Raw genomic sequence first — 22878 nt, 5'->3', positions numbered from 1 at the left:
GCCCTTTGCTTATTCTGTTGCTGGACTGCTCTGTTGGGGGAAAAGGGCAGATTTTCTGTTCTTAGATATTTTAAGCATAAATAGGATACCCATCTCTTAACTGTAGAAAGTGGGTGGTTAACAAAGAGCAAATAACAGAGACCAATGAATTTTAGAAAGGTGATATGCAGAAAGTGCATATGCATGAACATGTGCATGACTTTGAGAAGGTCCCTACCTTCCAACAAATTCTCCAAGGGATTTCTCTTAAAGAACTTCAAACCTTCATCAGTTAAAACTGACAACCTTCGATTCAGCTTAGATTATACATACACACGTATATATACAAATTAGACATGTAGTTTCTCATCTTTTTAAACTAATTCTACCAAGGTTGTATTGGACTTCCCAATAACAAGGAAGAGTAGGAACACTGCCTTTTGGTTTCCTTGCTTTTCTCTGCCTTGTTGAAATATACTACTTTCTAATAAACGCAGAGAAAATCTCTAGCTTTGTTAGCTTTTTTCCACAAAAAAAGTAAAGATACTCCCATAAAAAAACCAAGGCATAAATAAACTACATTAGAAAGCTTTTCATGACACTTATGGGTGTTCTCTCACCTCCTCTCAGCATCTTCTCTACTTTGTTGAAGCCCTCCCTCCAAAGTATCATTTCTACTTTGCTAAGAGGAGATTGCTAATTAATGAGGGCTGGAACAGACCAGTCCAGTACAATATGGAAAAGACCACAGGCTGCCTTCCACAACCCTGCCTTATATAGCTCTTAGAATCTCTTAAAATAGTGAGGTTGGTCTGAAGAATATCAGCTAAAAGCAGTGATACGTTATTAACCTGTCCAGAGTGCCTCAGTCTGATCTTGTTTCTACTTCTTAGGTTTCATAATTCTAAATTTCACTTCTAGGTAATATGAAAACCTCCAAGTCTTCTTTTCACTATTCTAATGAATACAACCAGTTTTTACATGTGTTGAATAATACAACTTTATAGCAATGTTTTATATGAATATACGGGAATGGAGTGGAAAGGAGACATATTCTACAATCCAGATGTTTACATTTCTTAGAAGGAGGGACATCACCCTGTGGCTTCCCTCTGCCTTATTTATCCCTCCCCTGTAAGGGACTTACCTAATTGAGTTACATTTAGGCCCTGGACTGCCCTGTATGGCTGCTCCCTCACCTGTGCCTCTTCAGAGTGGGCCTTCCTTCAGAGAGCACCATTGTTGTTGGCTATGCACTAAATTTAATGGCAAAGGCCCTGCCCTTGGAGGGGAAGTTGACAGGGGTGCAAAGCTATTGGTGAGCCAATCACATTCATCGGTTCCATATTAGTCCCATTTCCCACAGATATATAAGCCATATTCTCCAATGTCCATTTTATTATTAATAAAGATATTTTTGCCATCATATGCCTTATTCTTTTGACTTCTCACTTGGTTCAGGATTCAGAAAGAAAAAGTATTCTTTGGTGGGTTCTCTCATACTCCCAACAGGATACAGTATTCCTTCATGCAGTCAGCATTTTGAATGACATTATAAGCTCTTTATGAAATATGTAAGAATCAGCTGTATTTCTTATGTCTTCATTGATCTATTTCACAGATGCACAGTAGAAAAACTGGGAAAAAACTTTAATTTCTAAACCAATAACACTCTTCTTTCACTGGGATTTTTTTTTGTTTAATGAATGACAGTGGGCAAGATGCACAGTGGACCACCCAAAAAACACAGACACACTCAAGTGTCTCATGAACTTTTCTCACTGGTGGGGCTGTGAATTCTTATGAAACTTCTAACAAGCGCAACAATTCTAAACATCTTCAACAAGACGCCTAAAATCTAAGAATTATGGACATAGTCGATGGTCATCAACCAGATCATACACTTGCCCTGTTAAATTTAATGGGCTAGAAGAAGAAAACACAACACCAAACTGAGAGCTTTTTAAAATATAATTTAAAACTATGTTGTACCAGTACAATATATTAATTTTACAAATGTAAAATTTTATCCGCTGTTAAAGCATTTGCAAAAACCACACATCCTACTTCAGCTTTATTGCACAATATCTATAAGAAAATATTAATTTTTAAATTAGAAAACATAAAAATGCTTTCAATATAGAAGAGACAATCTGATTTTAAAGACAATACTCTATAAGAATGTCTACCCAGAAAATAACAAACTTTCACAGGATACCAAGCTGGACAGATGCTTCAGCAGATTCAGTACAAAGCACTGTTTAAAACCAGTCCAAGATACTTAATCCAAACTGTATCATCATTCTTCATTAGAAATCTAGATGCCACTCAGGGTGGTTTCTTATACTTAAAAAAGTTGAGGCAATTTTCAGTGTGAGCATTCTGAATATCTCTTACATCTTAAAAACATAATACTTCCCACTTAACAGCCATTTGCAGATTTTCTTCCTTCTTGCAGATTATCTCTGGCAACTGTTTTTAACAACTATTAAGTGATCATTTTAATTCATTTATGCTGATAGAAAACATCAAGTTAAATATACTTTTAAAACCTAGTCCTTTACAAAAATCAGTTTATAAATTTGTATCATAAAAATTAGTGTCAAAGACCATCAAAATGGCCTTCATTTGTTTGATATTAGTTGGTTCTCCCAGAGTTGGGATGGCAGATGTCCCACTTTTCTATGTAGTGTTAATCAGGAAATAAACCCAAGCACTAAGCCGGAATCCCAAGACCAGTTAATAAGGTTGCATGATGGACTTTAGTGGGATATTACCCTGGGTCTGTCTTCCAATGTAGGTGTTAAAATACTGACAGCAAATTTTGGTGATTTAATTCACCTCAGACAATGAATATAATCTGGAGATGGAAAAGGAAAAATGTTCACTTAATACATTATCAGTGGGGTTGTGTATATCATAGAAAAGGAGAAAAAAATCCTTATTCGTTAGAACAAGGATTCACCAAATTTGATACATATGTAGATTATGCATCTTTTCTTATTAAAGCATGTTGATTCAATCTCAAGTGTTTTTAAACATATGCCTCTGTGCATCAGGAGATTGCCTTTTGGAACTTATGGCCTGCATAAGCAAAGTCAAATATAATATTACACATTTGTGTACAGAAAATAATTATTAAAATAGTGGTTATGTGCTCACAAGTTTATTGTAAGTAGACAGAATTATCAAAAACCCAGATGCTTATAAAAAAGTTTGCATTATTTAGAATTTCTTCCTTAGGAATCAAGGCAGTTGCTTTTCCGGAACTGCATTTTTCAGAACTGCTCAAAGCACCTCATCTAGATGAGTGTTTTTAAAAATATATATATAAAATGTCTACAATGAGACTTCAAACATCACATATTTCACCTTTTACAGGCTTTATCATGTATCCCTTCCTTAAAGTCCTTCAGAATAAAATAAAAATAAACTCTCACATTCCATTAGAAAAAAATGGAAACATTCATGGTCTGAAAGGTTTCTGCATTCCCCCAAATCTTGGTACTATGTGCAATTTCCTCATACACAGGTTTTGAGGAAACCCCTGATCATCTATTATTGAATATTCAGCTAATGGACATGCCATAGAAAATTTACATTAATAGTAGTAAATAGATTAAAATCTATTCCATAAAATAAAAATGTTCTATGACTTCACTTTAAATACATATCTGAAAAGCTAAGAGGTTTTTTTGTTTGTTTTTCGAAAGTGCTAATTATTACATTTACAAGTATCTTCAATACATCATGTCCAATTCTTTATAAAACTAAACAACCTTGCTTTAGGCACACTGCTTGATGAGTTTCTAAGAAGCAGAGGGGGAAAAAATTACTTGTCAATTAATCCAGCTTCCTTAATTTTACTGAAGAAGAATTTCTCCAGGATATTGGCACATTTGTAGTATTCACTCTCAGGGGGGTTGTACTCTTTGCAATTGGTAAAGACTCGCTGTAAGTCTGCCATGAATAATTTCTTAGACACGTAGTACCTATTCTTGAGCCGTTCACTCATGGTTTTCAGATCTGCACAGGAAAAAAAAATATTAGCAATCTTTGACTCCTTTTTAAACACCAGTTGACAAAAGGGAGACAGGGAGAGAAATGTATGTCATCAGTTTGGCTACATTTTTACCATCCCAATGCCCTCCCTTAGGAGACGTTCATAGGATCAAGGCAACAGTTCTTAAATCTTATGTTGTTTCTGTTGTGAAGGCTTCTTGTGTAAAATCACAGCATTTTCACATTGAAGGGACCATTATTAGTCATCTGGCCCAATCCCCTATTCAGCACAAGGAAGCTAAGTAGATTAGCAGCGAAAAGTATAAACTGAGCACTGTTAGCTATTCATTCAGAATTATACAGAAGAGGCTCTATCCACACGGAGTACAGCAGGTGGAACATTTGTCTGAATCGTTTCATTACTTAAATCCAAACAATAAGACTGAGTTTGTTTCATTAAATTCACAGTTTTGGTGCTGTAGAGACAGAACTAAAGTAGAAAAACTGATCATAAATAAGTCTACAGATAAAACAGTATTCTTGCATATAAAATAGTTCAAATGAATTTAGTTTCATGCTCTGTCCATGAAATAAGAATCACAGGCAGTAAAAAAAAAAAAAAAAAAAAATCACAAACAATTTATTTTCTAAAGCAAGTAAGCCTTGAGAGACTATTATAAAAATATTTCCCCAGTATATTTATTTGCTTTAAGTTGTTTTACAAATGAAAACAGTACTTTATCTAAACTTGTAAGAATATTCTGGAGCTTGTTTACTCCTCACTCTTAGAACTGATTTAAAGAATTCCATAAAGATTTAAAAATGTTAACATTTGGGTGTGCCTGGGTGGCTCAGTTAAGTGTCCAACTCTTGAATCCAGCTCAGGTCATGATCTCAGGGTTATAGGATTGAGCACTACGTCAGGTTCTGCGCTGAGGGTGGAGCCTGTTTGAGATTCATTCTCTCTCTCTCTCTCTCTCTCTCTCTTTTCCCCTCTGCACCTCCCCCCATGTGCACACACTCTCCCTCTCCTCTCTCATATGAACAGGGGCACCTGGGTGGCTCAGTTGTTATGTCACCACCTCTTGGTTTCAGCTCAGGTCATGATCTCAGAGTCCTGGGATGGAGCTCTGTATCAGGCTTCCCGCTCAGCCGGGGTCTATTTCTCTCTTGCTCCCTCACCCTCAGCTTCTCCTCTGGCTCTAGTTCTCTATATCTCTCTCAAATAAATAAATAAATCTTTTTTAAAAATTATAAATAAAATCTTAAAAAAGAAGATACTAACATTCATTTAGTTATTGGTCCCTACCTGTCTCTAAGTCTGGTTCTGTCATTAAAAATTATATTAACTGTGCATGGAAAAATAAGTCAAAATTACTAAAGAAACACCTCTACCAATAACCCCAATTCCCACTATATTATCAAATTTTCTAGAAGGAAAGAAACTTACTAAATACATCAGGGTCATCTGTTAGTGAAATATATAAATTTATGTGCAACATCCAAAAATGGGGAGAATTCATTTACATCAAAATCTTAAATCTACCATAAAACACCAAAGAAAAAATGGGAAATGTGTACTTTTGCCTTTGACTAAAGCTTCTCTTGGGTAGTGGTATGCCATCACATCTGTAAGTACAACTTTTAATTATCTTTCTTCTCTAACTACAACAGTTTGGAAGGTGAGATAAATTGGCAAGTGTTAAGATACTTTATAAAGGCTCAGCAAATAACCCACTAGATGTCTCACCTCACTGTGAATAAGATGTCTTCTTATAAAATGAAAAAAAGAGCAATGAAATTAATTGTGCCTCTCCAGGTAAAGTTAGATATTTACCTTACCACCTACATGCCTACCACTTAAGATATGCTGTCCAATATATAAAGAGCTATATAACCAAAAGGGGAAAAAAAGAATAAATACAAAGATGTTTATCCAAAAGCTTTCAAGCTATTAACCGGAAGAGAGGAAGTAAGAGCTGGGGAGAGCCTAAAATATAGCAGAAACAAAATGAGAGTCATAGAAGTTTTTGGATCTTTCAGAATAATTACAATCTATTCTGCATATTGCATATTTCCTTTCTATATTTCTATTCTATTAAGTTACAAATAACATCCTTCTCCTCTAGCTTTATTGGAGGGCTTAGCTGATCAAATGACATGGGTTTAAAAAGGTGATTAATTATCAGTGATACCACGTATGTCTCCATAAAACTATTCTACTCATTAAATTATTCTACCTTCATCCCTCCCACCAACCCAGGAGTTCTGGATAAACAGGAAAACCCTGTGTAGCAATCCATGCATGGTAAGAAGACAAGCTTGGGCTAAACTATTCAGACAATGTTCTGAATGAGATTCCCCAAATGACACAAGTTAGACCTCATTCATATGGGAGAAAAAGAGTTTTTGAGAGCACAAGAAAAAGAGAAGAAAAATATTTTAGAAAAAGCTGAGAAGGCAATAATGGAGGAAAGTAAAATTACTGTTTTGTCAATCTTGTTCTCAAAAACATGACTATCGTAAGGGCAAGACTACACATTTCACTCAGCAGCACCTAAAGGCACCCAAAGAAAAATATTATTGCTCCCCTAAACAGCACCGTCCACTGTTTTAATTAACTATGTCTAGAACACACCTCAGTCCACCACTGGTCTTGCTCAAAGGGGCTGACATTCCCCTCATGAGCATTCAGCTATGCACATAGGTGGTATCCAACTGGAGAGGCTCATACTCTTCCCATGCTGGACCAAGCAAAACACTTCCAGAAAGCAGGCTGAGAGTAGGCGATGACAGACAAGACCTTCTGGACCTACCTTTGCAGGTCTTCACAGTGTACATGAGCAGGGCTGAAAGCTAGTTATTCTCCCCAGAATCATACAACCTCCTATGAGAGTTTCATTAAGAGAAGCTGAGACGGTCCAGGGGATGAGGATGCAAAGGTCAGTTAACTTAAGTTTGGAAATGGGCATAAAGAGTTTTAACACATTTTTTACATGATACAAAACACTGAGGGCCATGTGACTGGCTCAGTCAGCAGGACCTGCAACCCTTGATCTCTCAGGGCTGTGAGTTCGAGCGACTGTTTTGGGTATAGAAACTACTTAAAAATAAAACCTTTAAGAAAGGAAAAAGAGAAAAGAAAATTCCCCAAACTCTCTTCCATTCCGAATTCTAGACTCACTCAACCCTCACACTTCAGTTTTCATAACTGAAATAAAGAGAAGGCAGAGAGAAAAGAGAAAAGCATATGGGTGTGGGTCCACTTTATGGAGTACAGACTACCAAAACCATTATAATGACTCTATAGAACATTCATGTGAAAATTAATGCTATCGAAAACACCTACAAATAACTCTCTTATCAGGGAGCTAAAGTATCCCTTTTGTTCTTCCTTTCAGATTTTAAAACCTTCTTAGTACCAAGAACAGACTACAAGTAGAAAAGGAACAGAAGACACAGGCTGTCTCCAAAATAATGGCCACACCACTGACTGAAAACATTTCAGCTAGTTGTCTGTCATCTACACAATGCCGAACTAGTTTAATCGGATGCTCAATTACTTCAATTAATCACTTTAGCATGGGTCGGCACAGCAGCAAATTCCACAACTCTACATTTCTAAAGGAATTTTTTGTTTGTCTGGTATTGGATGTGGAACAAAGCTTTTAAAGGGAGTATAAATAGTGACACTAATAGTATCCATCAAGAGCATGGAAAATCGAGAACTGAGTTACTAGACTTTCTCCCTCCACTAGTACAGCAGGCAAGCAGCTTAATCCAACTTTGTTTGTATCGCTTTTAAAGACCCTCAAAGGGCTCAAAATACATCAGGACGATAACCTAAAGTCTTCCATTTGCAACCCATCAGGTAGAACAGAAACAAAGTTCTGTCCAAACAGCCGGCTTCACATCTCGTGCTGCGTGCAGTTCCCCACCTGGGCTGTCTGCCTCCAGTGCTGTCGCTGTCGGCTGCAGGCACATCTAAACAACACAGCCACCCACCTGTCCTTTATGACTCTGCTATATACCACTGCCCCTCAGTGGGTGCAGGAATCCCACCACCCAGCACACACCCTACCCTACAACAGAAGAGCACCAATCAACCTCAGCAACATTTTGTCCCCCACACCGCCATCCAGAGAGTGTTACATCTATACTTAGAAAAGGTTAATGGCATTACCCATGGGGAACCTTATAACTTCATAATATCCCGGAGCTTCTGTTCTCTTCACAGGTTCCATGAAGGGCCAAGCGCTTTGATGGCTCTTGAGTAAAGAAAAAAGTAAGGTATCTAATATGGAAATTCCATGTGGGAAATCATTTCAAAAATATCTGCATGAAGTGAATGAAAAGAAAACACCCACCTTCACCTGCTGGAGGATGCTCTTGAGCGTGCTGTAAAGCTGGTCAGGGTCTTTGGGCTCTTTACTTGAAAGGAAAGAGTAACAACAGGGAACAATGATTAGTTTTTTGCCCTCTTGCCAGGGGATTCCTATTCCGCTTATTTTTACAAAAACCTAAAATGGGAACCATCCCAGAATTTTTTAACGAAAACTGAAACGTAGCAAGTGCTGTAATGGGTGATTACATGCAGCTTGCCCACTTCCTCTAAGGTGCTGAGAGGAAAGAAAAATCACTTCCCTTCATGTCCTCTCACCCATCTTACTTACCTTTTCTCTTTTCCACTCGGCTTCCAGCCTGTCTCTCCTATATATCAACGAAATTAAACACTAAATGAGAACTGCTTTTGGTCAAGAGAATAACAAAATACTTATCAAAAATAAGATAAATTATAGGCATGCCTCAGTAAAAGTCTATTTCTGGGAAGAGACAGAAATCAACTGCAATTAGTTACTTCCTTCTACAGTTAGCAGCGTGAAACATTTCCAAGACGGCCAACAGCACTTTCTGTTAGTGTTTTTTAAAGCAGGAACTCCCAACTTTTCAGAGGAAAGCATAAAAAAACAAAGACATCCAGGACTGGGGGTGTATGTATATTTTAAACTCTAAATCAACATTTTTTGCTAATCACCAGGTGAAAGAATTAAACCGTTATTTTTACGTTAGGACAAACTTTGTCCCGGTCTCTGTTTTATTTGGCAAAGACCCTGCTTTTAATAGAAGATGGCTTAGTGCAGCAGAAAGAAAACACAGCCTAAGTCCAATTGACCTGGACTTGATTTCTTGCTCTCTCCTTAAAAGCTAATTTATTGGGGCAGCCCCAGTGGCTCAGCGGTTTGGCGCCGCCTTCAGCCCAAGGCCTGATCCTGGAGACCCAGGATCGAGTCCCGCGTGGGGCTCCCTGCATGGAGCCTGCTTCTCCCTCTGCCTGTGTCTCTGCCTTTCCCTCTCTCTCTCTCTCTCTCTCTCTCTGTCTCTCATGCATAAATAAAAGTCTTAAAAAAAAAAAGCAAGCAGAAACTTTAAAAAAAAATGCTAATTTATCCTAGATAAGTTACTTAACAATTCGCCTCTATAATTTATCAACCTATAAGGCAGAACTCTAAAGATTAGATGCCGTCATTCCTTTTGAGAAGAGTGGATGTATGTAAAAAACTAAACAGAAGAATGCCTCGCACACATAGGCATTCAGCAATATGACAGCTATTCTGCCCTTAACAGGGATAATATAGGGGAAGTGAAATTTCTAGGTCTAGAAGTAAAAGTAAGATCTGTTATAGGGTAGCTATCATATTGAAGGAATATCACTTGCCCAAATAGGGTCTTATTTTTTTTCTGGAGAACTGTAGTGTGTTTGGTTTTGTGTCGTGTATTAAATCTTCAATATACTAGAAGATCCCGGATTTGAAATGGAAGTGTGGCTACTCAATAGCTTTCAAAAACAGCTATATTACATATTTTCATCAAAGAAGATTCATCTCTAACACTCACAGGTAAGAACCCTTGGGGAAACTACTCGAAAATAAGGAACTCCAAACAAATGATATGTTTTCCAATCATCTTTTTTCGAAATGTGGAGAGAGTAATCTGGCCAAGCAGGGGCCTGTGCAGGCTGCAACGATGACAGCGATGAGCAAGGATGCAAACAGTAACAGGTTTGCAGAGTAGCATGCCTCTGCTTCTCATTCTGACAGCTGCAGGCCATGTGCTCTTTGAGGTCAAAGGACTTAACCATTCTGCAACTCAATTTCCCCATTTGTAAAAGTGGACTTCCCCCCAGGCTATACATAGCCATCTCTGAAAAAAATGATGGATATTAACAGCTATGAGACGGGGTCATCTATGTTCTCCTTGATTTGTTTGCACTGAGTAGAGAAAAGACAAAGGGAAAGCACATCCTCCCTTCTTAAGACTACAAACACCACAGATGGAGACAGGCAAGGCAAAAAGCTCTCCAAATCGCTGCACCCAGGCAATTGTTTCAAACACATCTCATGGCATCACCAAAAGACTTTGCTTCGAACAAAAGGTCTGTACGTACTAATTCCAGGAATGCTTTCTATTGGGATCTGTCGAACTCCATCTTTGAAACAGGAAAGTCCAGGGTATACTTTTCGAATCTGGGCTTGTTTTCTTTCTATCAGCTTTTTAATGATCTGTAAAGCACAGGAAGAGAACACGTTTATAGTGACAGAGTCTGTGGCCATGGATGAAGTCAGTCAACCCAAGAAGTCTTAGTCTCCTAAATAAAGTCTTCATTCAAGACACAAAAAGGGCGAAAGAGTGAAAGCTACTGAACAGGTAAGGTATGAAAACGTTGCTATGGGTCGCCCCCTCTAGTGGCATTTACACAACCGCCTTTGAATACTTGTCCCCAGCCATCAAAGAAGCCAATATTGAGAGGACACACTGCCCTTAGGGCACACTGTCCTCTTTACCACAGAAGCCAGTTACTGTGCCCTGTCTTCTCTGGGGAACAGCAAAGCGGCCCTGTGCATCAGCTACCCAGCCCAGCCCCGGCCCCAGGATCTCTTCACATTCCCCAACTGGGAACTAACTGTTCCCTTTTGGATTAGAAAGCACACATTATTATTTAAAAATTCCAAGGCATGAGCCCTAACCCATACTGTTTACATCAAAAAAGCAGCTCCAAATTGTTGAGGCAACACAACTCCTGGTGTAAGCAGCCAGGATGGATTAAGGATTTTGGAGAGGTGTTTGTTTTGTACAATAATTCCTAATGTACTGAGGTTAACTATTTCCAAAACAGTGCAGTTTCCCATTTAAAAAAAAAGAAAATAATTAAAAATAGCTATCCAGAGATTAACGGTCATAACTGCATTTTAGAAAAGAAAAAACAAAACAAGAGAATGAAAGAGAGAGAGAGAGAAAAAAAAAAAACAGACCATAAGAGACTCTTAACAGTAGAAAATACACTGAGGGTTGATGGAGGTGGTGGTAAGGGGGTGGGTTAGATGAGGGATGGGCGGACACCTTAAAGAGGACACCTGTTATGAGCACTGGGTATTGTATGTAAATGACAAATCACTAAATTCTATTCCCGAAATCAATATTACACTATATGTGAACTAATGAGAATTTAAATACAAATCTGAAGAGAGGAAAAAAAAAAAAAAAAAACCACTCGGTAGCAGTCCCTAATTGAATGTGCAAAGGAAAACAAAAATTCCAATTCCTAACAGCTTGATCTCAAACGTATCATCATTGGTAAAGGCTCCAGCATGAATGCATTTTAATCCTAACAATTAAACAAAGAGCTTCCTAAAGTGAATGGGACTAGTAAAAGTATATTCCTGGTAAATCTAGTTTACTGCTGTGCAACAGAAATATAATGCAATCTGTTTATATAATTTTAAATGTTCCTGTAGCCACATTTTTTAAAGTAAAAAGTAACCGGTAAAATTGGATCTTAACAACACACTTTTATTTAATCCATTATGTCCAAAATATTCTTGCTGCACCATATAATCTATAGAAAAAAATGTGTATTTTACATTCTTTGATTCCTAACAAATCTTCAAAATCAGAGTATATTTTATATGTAAGTGCATCTCAATTTCAACTAGCTACATATCAAGTGCTCAAAAGCCATATATAGCTAGTGGCTGTCACTTTGGACAGGACAGATCTAAATGGATGTTCTCCCTTTGTCTATTTGAGTCTAAGTCTTTTTATTTTTTTCAAAAAAGATTTTATTTGGGGGGGGGGGGGCACCTGGGTTAAGTCGGTTAAGCAACCCCCCCTCCTGATTTCAGTTCAGGTAGTGAATTCAGAGTTGTGGGATCCAGCCCCGCAAGGCATCCAGCTCAATGGAGAATCTGCTTGAGTTTCTCTAACCCTGCCCCCTCCTCCACTAGCACACATGCACACTCTCTCTTTAAAAAAAAAAAAAAAAAAAAAATTAATCGGAAAAAAAAGAAAAATATTTTTAAGTAATGTCTACACCCAATGTGGGGCTTGAACTGACAACTCCAAGATCAAGAATTGGATGCTCTTCTGACTGAGCTGGCCAGGCACCCCTCCCCAGTCTAAGTCTTTTGGAAAGAGAATCCCAATGGTAGTCTCTTAATTAAACACCTTTAGAAAATATAATTTTGAATATAATTGTAAAACTTTTTCTCTTTATCAGGGATTTTTCTCAGATGTGATAACCCACCCCAATGGCTTCCATAAACCTTGTGAAGCACCTTGAAAGTGAAGGGATCCTGGTGAATGACTCATAATGACGTCTTAACCCCTCTGTGCCTCACACAGTTGCTCTGGAGAAAGGGGACACTTTACTTCTGTTTCAGTCTTTTATCTTTACTTCCTTCGAAAATGTGTCCACTTCTCCACCATGTCATCATCTTTCTTCAGATCCTTCTCCTGTATCATCCCTTCAGTTTTAGGCTTCCCAAACAGAAGATCTGGGGGGACTCCCCCATCTTTAATATGCTACCAAGTCTTAGCAGGTGTTCTTACAAAGAAATCACATTGGCTGGCCTCACGATTACTTTGGATCCTCCGAATCCAATCCCTTGTTGTCTCACGCTTGGATGAAGATTTGAGAAGTATCCCCTCCCAGCACTCCCCGCCCCACCCCACCCCCGCTCCCACATATATACACTCAATTCCACCGGCTCATGACCTACTCACACTTTCTCATATAGTGGCTTTTATTACCAGCACACCTATGATCCTAACTGCCCATGAATCTACTTATGTTGGATTCTGAATCTTCGCCCATGCTGCTGAGATTTAGCAGGCTTACTACAGTTCAAAACATATTTCCCATGAAGACCCCTCTAATGAAGCTAGGCCCCTATGGAACCCACTCTCCCCTTGGAGTCAACACTCACAAAGTGGCCCTCAACTCCCTGCTCCCCTGTCCAACTGTACTAGCTTTCTCTCTCCATCTCTACTAGCCACAACCACAACTTACTCTGCTCTTGCATGCTTTCAGGGGCCAGGAAAGCCCTCCATATACAAATAACTTATTTGTTACTATCATTAGTCCCTGTCTTTGGCAAGGGGGTTTTCAAAAGTTGGAATAAAGACCCTTGTGATAATCATTTGAATTCTGTGGAAGAAGATCCTACACAATATTTTATTATGGTGACTTCAGGTTTCTTTGAAAAAAACTAGGTTCACAGGTAGCTCCCAGCCTCCATCATCCACTCAGGGGTGGGTGTTAAGAATGGAGGCAAACAGGGAAGGTGAGGAGAGAGGGAGATGAGATCCAAGAGGAGAGGAGAAAGAGGAAGGGGAGGAAGCATTATCTTCTAAACAACTGACTGCTTTTGCTAGCTATTTGTGGCTTCCCCCTGTACGTGGTAAGAGCTAACAGATCTGGACTAGGCGAATCTGCAGGGGAATCCTGCTGTCTGCTTCCACCAAAGATGCATGGGTGCTGTCAGAGGAGGAAGGAGGGAAGGGCAGCTGACTGCCTGGTGATGGCTCTAGTTGGCCAGCAGCCCCTCAAGCTGAACACAGAGCTGTTGAATACAGACCTGCTCATTAAACTCCAGAGAACAATGAAGAAAGCTAGCTCTTCAGAAGGAGACAGAGAAAGGAGCCTGCTGTGCTTTTATTAACTCTCCAAGTACCCTATTTGGAATTCTCTCTAAGGCTGGCATCTCTGAGCAAGACACAACAAAGGTTGTTTTTATTTTCTATTACCCCCCCCCTCAAAAAAAAAGGCTTTCACTCACATTCATAAGAACAAGCCTGGCCTTCCCCTCTTCCCCTTTAAGAAAAAGGGAAATATTTATTGAGCACCTACTATGCACCAGACCCTGTGTATGGAGTTTTATGCCTGTTATGACAATGATGTCTGACAAACAACTAAGAATTGGGATTAAGGGACATTAGTAGAAACCAGAAAACAAAGATGGGTTGAAGACAGATGTCTTTTTTCAGTTATTTGCTAGGGAAAAAGGACACTAGAATGAATAACGAGGTATAAAGTGGAATTGATGAGGGATGTCACAGCCTCAAAGCCCATTGCTGAACTCCAACAAACTAGGGGTAGCAAGAAGGTGATCCTGGGCTTAACATAAAATTCATTCATTTAATAAACAGCCTCTGCACCCTCCCCAATTATGCTCTTTTTATGGTCTTTTCTTCTGTCTTAGACAAATGTAAAATTACCATGTTGTCATATCTATCAACCTGTCCTCTCACTGTTCCTCTTTTTGTTTATATGCATAAAAGACCTCACCCCAAAATCAGATAACAAGTCACTGAATTCCTAGAAATACAGGCCTTCAGAAGTTGCAATGTTAAAAGCAGACATGAATAAACCGTGAGATAAATACCTACATAAGAGGATAAATAACAAAAATCAAGTAAGTGGAACAAACTCGTGCTAGAGAAGTTCAAAGGAGAAACTGAACACAGGCCGCAGCGTTCCAATTTGTGTGTGTGTTGGGAGAGTGAGGGGAGTAATGTATTAAGACCAGGCTTAAAGCATCAGTAATGACTTTTAGAGACGAGTTTAGATAAGCCAAGAGGGAAATTTGGGAAGGGTCGATGAGGCTAGAGTGTAAAAGGTCTTGAAGGTACAGGTAAGATATCCTCACATTTTGTGTTTTACACAAATTTAACAAGTGTTGACCCTTTTAGGAATGGTGCCTAGAGAGGAAACAGATCAAGGATACCATCAAAGAAGAAATCTATACAAACCACAGCAAACTGAAATTATGATATGCAGTAGAGCCATCCACACACAGCCCAGAGATGCACAACTCACCCAAAGAAGACTGGCCTGCATGGAAAGGAAGAGGAGTTGGTCACATGTTTACCTCCTTTTGCTTCTTAATGATGACAGAAAATTCTGTGTATGGGATCCGGGGATTTAGCTCACATCCCATTAAAGTGGCCCCTTCATAATCCTTGATGTAGCCAACATATTTGGTTTTAGGTATTTTAATTTCTTTGGAGAAACCCTGCAAAGCAAATAAACTCATTCATAATGGCTGTTGTGCATCAAATTTCTACTGCGTGTAAACCATATGGTAGGCAGCAAAGTACACTTCTTTCAAGTTGTCATCATACCATTCTGGAAAGGATTAACATGAAACCCCTCTGTGGAGTTCAGAAACATTAAAATCAAACTGTGCAAACAGGAAGACATTAAAATAATCCTAGTAAATCACAAGTTATACTAAATGATTTTTAACAGAATTAATATAAGATTGAGTTTTATATTAAACTGCACAATTTGGGCAGCCCCAGCGGCTCAGTGGTTTAGCGCCGCCTTCAGCCCAGGGCCTGATCCTGGAGACCCGGGATCAAGTCCCATGTCCGGCTCCCTGCGTGGAGCCTGCTTCTCCCTCTGCCTGTGTCTCTGCCTGTCTCTCTCTCTCTCTCTAATAAATAAAAAAAAAATCTTAATAAAATAAAATAAATAATAAACTGCACAATTTCTCCCAAACTAGGAAGGGGACCCCAGGATTCTCAACAAATCAAAACTGATCTAAGTTCTGAAAGAAAAGCTTATCAAAAAAATATAATAATTAGGGGTGCCTGGCTGGTTCAGTCAGTATAGCATTCAACTCTCTCTCTCCCTTTTTTTTTTTTTTTTAAGATTTTATTTATTTGAGAGAGCAAGAGAGTGCGAGAGAAAGAGCAGGGTCAGGGGCAGAGGGAGAGAGAAACTCAATCAGACTCCATACTGAGCACAAAGCCTGATGTGGGACTTGATCTCATGACCCTGAATTCACAACCTAAGCTGCTTAACTAACTGAACCTCCCAGGCATCCCAGAGCATAATACTCTTGATCTTAGGGTTGTGAGTTGGAGCCCCACTTTAAGTATGGAAATTACTTAAAAATAAAATCTTAAAAAAAAAAAAAAAAAACATATATATATATATATAATAATTAGAACTTTGATGTTGAAGAAATGAAACCCCTACTGTATAGGCAAAAACTTCTAGACCATCATAATGTATAGTTGTGTCAGTAACATTTACTTGCAATATATTCATTTATATACTTTAATCTGCAATAACCTGGTGCTGTAGGGCATATATTCATATATTTATAATATAAACATAATTTTCCTTATAGTACCTATTTCAGTTCTTTACAGTAAGTTATTTTGGAATCCAGAACTATCATCAGCAGTTTCCTGCCTCCCTTTCAGCAAAAACTGATTTTCCAAGCAATCATTGCCATCATCCTCAAAGAGGACTACAGACAAGTTATTTAAGAACCATAACCAATTTCTTATTTTTTTAACTTAAATTCAATTTGCCAACATATAGTATAATACCCAGTGCTCATCCCATCAAGTCATGACTGATTTTCAAGCTTCACAAGACATTTGCAGTCTAAGAAAGCTGACACTCAAAACTTCAGTTGACAATCCCAATGAGTTCTCCCTAATGAGTTTTATTATAAAAGTCAGAGACACATCCCAAAGAATGAGAAGAAAACAAATAGGAGATTAACTATCTGATATCAGAGGAGGAAAAACTCTCCAGTCACATAAAACTTATTAAAAAAAAAAGATAATAGATTTTATGTAATGAAATCTTTAAAAATCTGTACATCAGAAGTCATAGCAATGTTGAAACAACTGACAAATGGGAGAAAAATCATAAAAGGTTGATATCCTCATATACAAAGAGTTCTCATAAATCAATGTTGTATACTTATAATGTACACTTAATATAAGAAACACCCGAATGTCCTAAAACTGTAGTATTGGTTTAATGAATTATTTTCTAATTATACCATAAAACTTCAGAGAACCATCAAAAATTATATAAATGATAATCAGAAAGTTATTAAATTACATATAATATGAGCCAAGCTTTATATTTATATATACGTATAATATACATATATATATACACACACACACACACACATGAACACACACATAGAACAATTGTTAGAAGGGTATATATATCAAAACATTAACAGTAAATCTCTATGGGTGGTAGAAGTACAAGTGATTTTTCTTCATTCTGCATTACTGTGTCTTCCAAAATTTCTACAATAATTTTACTTTTGTAGTTAGAAAACGAAATGAAAATGTTTAGGAACTATAAAGCACTATTTAAAAAAAAAATGCAGCTGGGGCCACCTGAGTGGCTCAGTGGTTGAGTGTCTGCCTTTGGCTCAGGTCATGATCCTGGGGTCCTGGGATCAAGTCTCACATCGGGCTCCCCACAGGAAGCCTGCTTCTCCTTCTGCCTATGTCTCTGCCTCTCTCTCTCTGTGTCTCTCATGAATACATAAATAAAATCTTTATTAAAAAATATGCAGCCAGAGAATAAGCATTAAAAAGTTGAGCTGAAAACTTCTGGTAAGAAAGGACAAAGACAGCCAAGCTCCTAGCCTGCTGCATGCTGCCAAAGGACTGTCAGGAGCCCTTTATAAACTTCAGAATTTTCTTTCTGCTGTCATAAATGGAAGCTTTCCAGAGACTGAATCTATTTCTCTCATTCATGAAGAACTCTACCCACCTAGCCCGGGAACTTCTCCTTAGTCTGGGGATACCACGTTTTAGAATTCCAGAATGCAGTATTATACTTCATTTATAGATGACATTCATTCATTCACTCAAAAAATATGTATTTAGTATTTACTATGTACTGGTCATACCCTTTACTACAATCTGAAGCTTACTCTTAAGGATTAAAAAATAAATGTATGTCCTTTTAAGTAGAAAATTCTAGGGGAAATACTTATTTGGATGAAGGCTAACCTAAGTACATATTAAGAAAAGAAATGACAGAACAGGGCTGCACAGTGAAAAACTTACCTGTTTCTTGAAATAACCAATAGCATATTCATCTGCATATGTAAGGAAGTTCAGGATATCATGTTTTATATGATATTCTTTCAAGTGATTCATCAGGTGTGTTCCATAGCCCTATGTAGAAGTTAGTATACAGATAAATATATTAGGTTCTGGAGAAAAGACATTCTTACAAATTCACTGGGAAATGTTGGCAAATTTAGGAGTTGGTACTTTGATATATTTTACCAATATAACACTAACACCCTTTCTTGCATTCCTGAACTTTGAAAATGACCTACAAAACCAAAAAATTCAAAATCCTTGAATTGAGATAATAATCATCATCTTAAAATACAAGTTTCTGGTTCTTTGAAAATAACACACCAAGGCTATAAGCTGCTGGTTCAATCCTAAAGAGCATGTGCTGAATATTAATAAAGAAGTTTAGGGAGTTAATATTGATTATGATTTCTGCTTATCTTTAAAGTATTTGAGAACTGAGATGCAAAGAGCAATATAAATGAAAAGTGCTAATCCTTATTAGAATATTAACTAACCTAAGTGTTTCCTGAATGTGTATACAACACTAGCAACCCTTCCAAGGAAATGTATCATTATCACATACACAGGATTTTCATCTTTGTCTTATCAGGCTTTTCCAAGCAAGGTCAAAGAAATCCAGAATCTCTGAGTGAGCCAGAAGATATAAGGAAATAAGACAGTGAACAATATTAAATAAATTAATGGCTGAAATATGAAAAAAATGCAAGTACCAGGTTTTTTAGTGACATACAAAGGTTAGAGAAAATCTATAAATTTAAAGTGATTGTTTTAGAACCTCTTTAAAAGAGGTAAAAGTATATTCAAACAGCCAGACACAAATACCTTCATACAAATATTTTAGAATTTGGTGACAACTTTTCTAAAGAACTCAAATGTGCTTACAGGTATGATCTCATGGAACTGCAGTAGACAGGGGGAGAAGGATTTGTTCTCACTATCCCATGTGATGCTAGAAGTCTTCTGCCATCTATACTGAAAAGGTGAGCTGTTAGAATCCTCCAGTATAAGGTGATCCCTTGGTCTTTAGATAGACCAGTTCATTTTCAGGGATTGTTATGGTTGAAAAATCATTCCTAAAGTTTATCTGAGGTCTGACCCCTTGTTATTCCTACTAATTGACCTTATTCTACTCTTAGAGTAACAAAGACTCATTCCTGCTCTTAACAACTCTTCAAGCCCTTTAAGACTATACTCTCTAATGCCCATCCCTACCTCCCAAACCCTAAGTGAAATAGAGGTTTCAGCTGTTTCTTAAAGGCATGATTGGAAGACCCCTTATTAATCTAATCACTCTTTTCAGGGCTTTATCTGGTGTAACAATGCCCTTCAAAAGCATGGAAGGACTAGACATAATAATAATTAGGGGATGGTCGGCCTGGTAAATAGGAGAACAGTATTAACAGCTCATTATTCTAGAAGCTATTCTTCCATTGATGTTACCCAAGGACATTTTAGCTTTTCCCAAACATTTCACAATACTAATATATTCTTAGTTTCAATAAAACTTGGATAAAAAGAGGAACAAAATGTCTCTCTTCTTGAGGATATGGTAAAATGGGAAAAATAAACATATAAATACATAATAACAGTATAGAGCTGTGCTGTTAAATATGGTAGCCAGTAGCCACATCTGGTTTTTGAGCAATGGAAATGTGACCAGCTAAACAGAGATGTACTAGAGTGTATAAAATACACATCAGGGGGAAAAAATAAAATAAAAACACCTCAGTAACATTTTATCCTTATTACATGTTGAAATGACAATATTTTGGACATATCAGGTTAAATAAAAAATATCAAAATTAATTTCACCTATTTATTTTTACTTTTTAAAATATGGCTACTAGAAAATGTGGCTTGCATTTGAGACTCAAGATATATTTCTATTGTGTAGCATTGGTGTAGAGTGATGTATTTGTACTTATAATGCAAAAAAGTACAAGTCGGCTAAGCACCTGACTCTTGATTTCAGCTCAGGTCATGATCTGAGAGTTGTTAAGCTTCAGCCCCATGAGAGGCTACACACTGGGTGTGGAGCCTGCTTAAGATTCTCTCTCTCTACTTCTGCACTTACCTCTTTCTTAAAAAAAAAAAAAATACAGAAAAAGGCTTTAAGATAACTAAGAGGGGGAAGGAGGAGGGTATAGAAGGAAAATAACAAGTTTAAGCTAGGCCTTAAGAGTTTGTCCAATGGAAAACAAGGTAAGAAGATAGATTGGAAATCTAAATGTATAGAAAAATAAACCTATACATAAGTATTATAAAAAGATACAGAAAAGTGTATTTATAATGTAAGGATACAAAAAGGCTTCCTTAAAAATTACAAAATGCAAAAGCATAAAGGAAAAAACTGATTATTATGTAGATTACTTCAAATTTTAAAACTCCTTAAAGATATTATAAACAATTTAAAATACTATAAACAAAAAACAAATGACAAATTGAGAGGGCACAACTGTTAACACATATTACAAAGATTTAATATCTTCTATGAGATCAGTACAAAAATGGAAAGACATCCTAAAAGAAAAATTGTCAAAGGCGGAAACAGACAGTAAATATAACCAACAAAAATACATAAAATGCTCGACCTCAACAGTAATTAGAGCTCTCCATCAAAAGATGTGATATTTCACTCAACCTTATGCAACCATCTTTAAGGTTGATGGTACCCGGGATGCCTGGGTGGCTCAGCAGTTGAGTGTCTGCCTTTGGCTCAGGGCATAATTGCATCCTGGGATCAAGTCCCGTATCGGGCTTCCCACAGGGAGGCTGCTTCTCCCTCTGCCTGTGTCTCTGTGTGTCTCTCATGAAAAAATAAGTAAAATCTTAAAAAAAAAAAAAAAAGTTGATGGTACCCAGTGAGTTTCAGTAAAGTCAGGAAACAGTACCCTCCAAAATCACTGGTGAAAATGTAAATTGGTAAACCCATGAGAAGGGTAATCTGGAAATATTTTTTTACATTTAGACCAGTCATATTCAATCCTGCAGCAATTTCACTTCTCAGTGTCCAGAAAAACATTTCCAAAGAGATCACTGTTTTGTGACAGAAAACAACTATAAATTAGCATAAATATCTTCAACAGGAGATGATTGTATAAATTATGGTACTTCCATATTATGAAATATTATAGAAAAAGCATAAAATAGCTCTACATCAGGAGTATCTAATAGAAATTTCTGCACTGATGGAAATGTTCTTTATCTCTGCTATCCAACATGGTGGCCATATTGGAAGGGAGAGTGAAATTTTTGTTTTACCTGAAAATGTATTTATCAGTGTAAATGAAAATGATTTTTAAAGAAAATGAAAAAAATCGAAAAAAGGGAAGTTGGAGAGAACTGCATGTGCATAGAAGAGCATTATCTAGGAATTATTAAGAAAAGTGCCTTCTGGGGAGCCTGGGTAACTCAATTGGTTAAGCATCTGACTTTTTTTCTTCAAGTTTTATTTACTTTTTTAAAAGATTTTACTTATTTATTCATGAGAGACACAGAGTGAGGCAGAGACAGGCAAAGGGAGAAGCAGGCTCCCATGGGGATCTTGATGTGGGACTCCATCATAGGACCCTGGGATCTCAATCTGAGCCAAAGGCAGATACTCAGCCACTGAGCCACCCAGGTGCCCCTCACTTATTTAGAGAGAAAAGAAAGAGCAGGTGGAGGGGGCAGAGCAAGAGGGAGAGAGAGACTCTCAGATTCCATGCTGAGCACAGAGCCCAACACGGGCTCGATCTCACAACCCTGGGACCATGACCTGAGCCAAATTCTAAGTGTCGGACTTTGACTAAACCACCCAGACGCCCTCCAACTCTTGACTTCCACTCAGGTGATATCTCAGGGTTGTGGGATCAAGCCCAGCATCAGCACGTGCTGGGGGTGGAGCCTGCTTAAGAGTCTCTCTCTCCTTCTGCCCGTCTTCTGTCTCTAAAAAGGTTAAAAAAAGAAGGAAGGAAGGAAGGAAGGAAGGAAGGAAGGAAGGAAGGAAGGGAGGGAGGGAGGGAGGGAGGGAGGGAGGGAGGGAGGGAAGAAAGAAAGAAAGAAAGAAAGAAAGAAAGAAAGAAAGAAAGAAAGAAAGAAAGAAAGAAAGAAAGAAGAAAGAAAGAAAGAAAGAAAGAAAGAAAGAAAGAAAGAAAGAAAGAAAGAAAGAAAGAAAGAAAGAAAGAAAGAAGACCTTTTGACTAAACTCACTGTAACAGAGACATGGTTCATGGAAGGGAGCTAGGTTTTGTTCCATTTTGTAAGGAGTTAACAGATTATAAATTTTCTACCCTCTGCCCACAATCCAATGATTTTTCTAAGAACAATGGTTCTTTTGTAAATAGCTTCTCAAAACCTGCATGAGATATTTTGCATCATTGGCCACTAATTTGTCACTCTCCACAGAAATTTTGCAGATTCTATTCACTTGAGAGTACAGTCTATATCCTTTAACTTGAATCCTCTATCTAGTATGAGGGCAGTAGTGGTAACTTAAATATTTGCTTGGTTAAAGAGACATTAGAAATATTAAGATTATTATATGCAAATGTTTAGATTTTCACCTAGAAACATTTTTCTTTCTATGCCTTCAGTTCTTCTTTTTTTTTTTTTTTTCTTTTTTAAAACATTTTTTGCGGGTAGGAAGCATAAAAGGGGGGAAGAGAGGAACAGAGGGAGAGGCAGAAGACTGCC

General features: G+C 37.6%; 1 protein-coding gene across 7 annotated transcripts in view; it reads right to left on the bottom strand.

Moving 5' to 3' along the window:
- Positions 1-1932: 1932 nt before the first annotated feature.
- The window catches only part of KAT2B (lysine acetyltransferase 2B), a 99785-nt gene continuing 78839 nt past the window's right edge, over positions 1933-22878 (bottom strand). For 5 of the 7 annotated variants that reach the window (XM_072792926.1, XM_072792931.1, XM_072792927.1 and 2 more), the window contains 7 exons: positions 18163-18273; positions 15189-15332; positions 10427-10541; positions 8655-8691; positions 8349-8412; positions 8165-8249; positions 1933-4005 (listed from right to left, as the gene is read on the bottom strand). In XM_072792926.1, coding sequence (XP_072649027.1) covers positions 3812-4005; positions 8165-8249; positions 8349-8412; positions 8655-8691; positions 10427-10541; positions 15189-15332; positions 18163-18273 — 750 coding nt within the window. In that variant the 3' untranslated portion in view covers positions 1933-3811. The remainder of the gene's footprint in view (positions 4006-8164; positions 8250-8348; positions 8413-8654; positions 8692-10426; positions 10542-15188; positions 15333-18162; positions 18274-22878) is intronic. The other 2 variants (XM_072792930.1, XM_072792932.1) reach the window with 1 other exon arrangement.

The sequence above is a fragment of the Canis lupus genome, chromosome 22, assembly GCF_048164855.1.
Source record: "Canis lupus baileyi chromosome 22, mCanLup2.hap1, whole genome shotgun sequence".
NCBI classification, from domain to species: Eukaryota; Metazoa; Chordata; class Mammalia; order Carnivora; family Canidae; genus Canis; species Canis lupus.
This window is presented reverse-complemented; position numbering and strand designations above follow the sequence as displayed.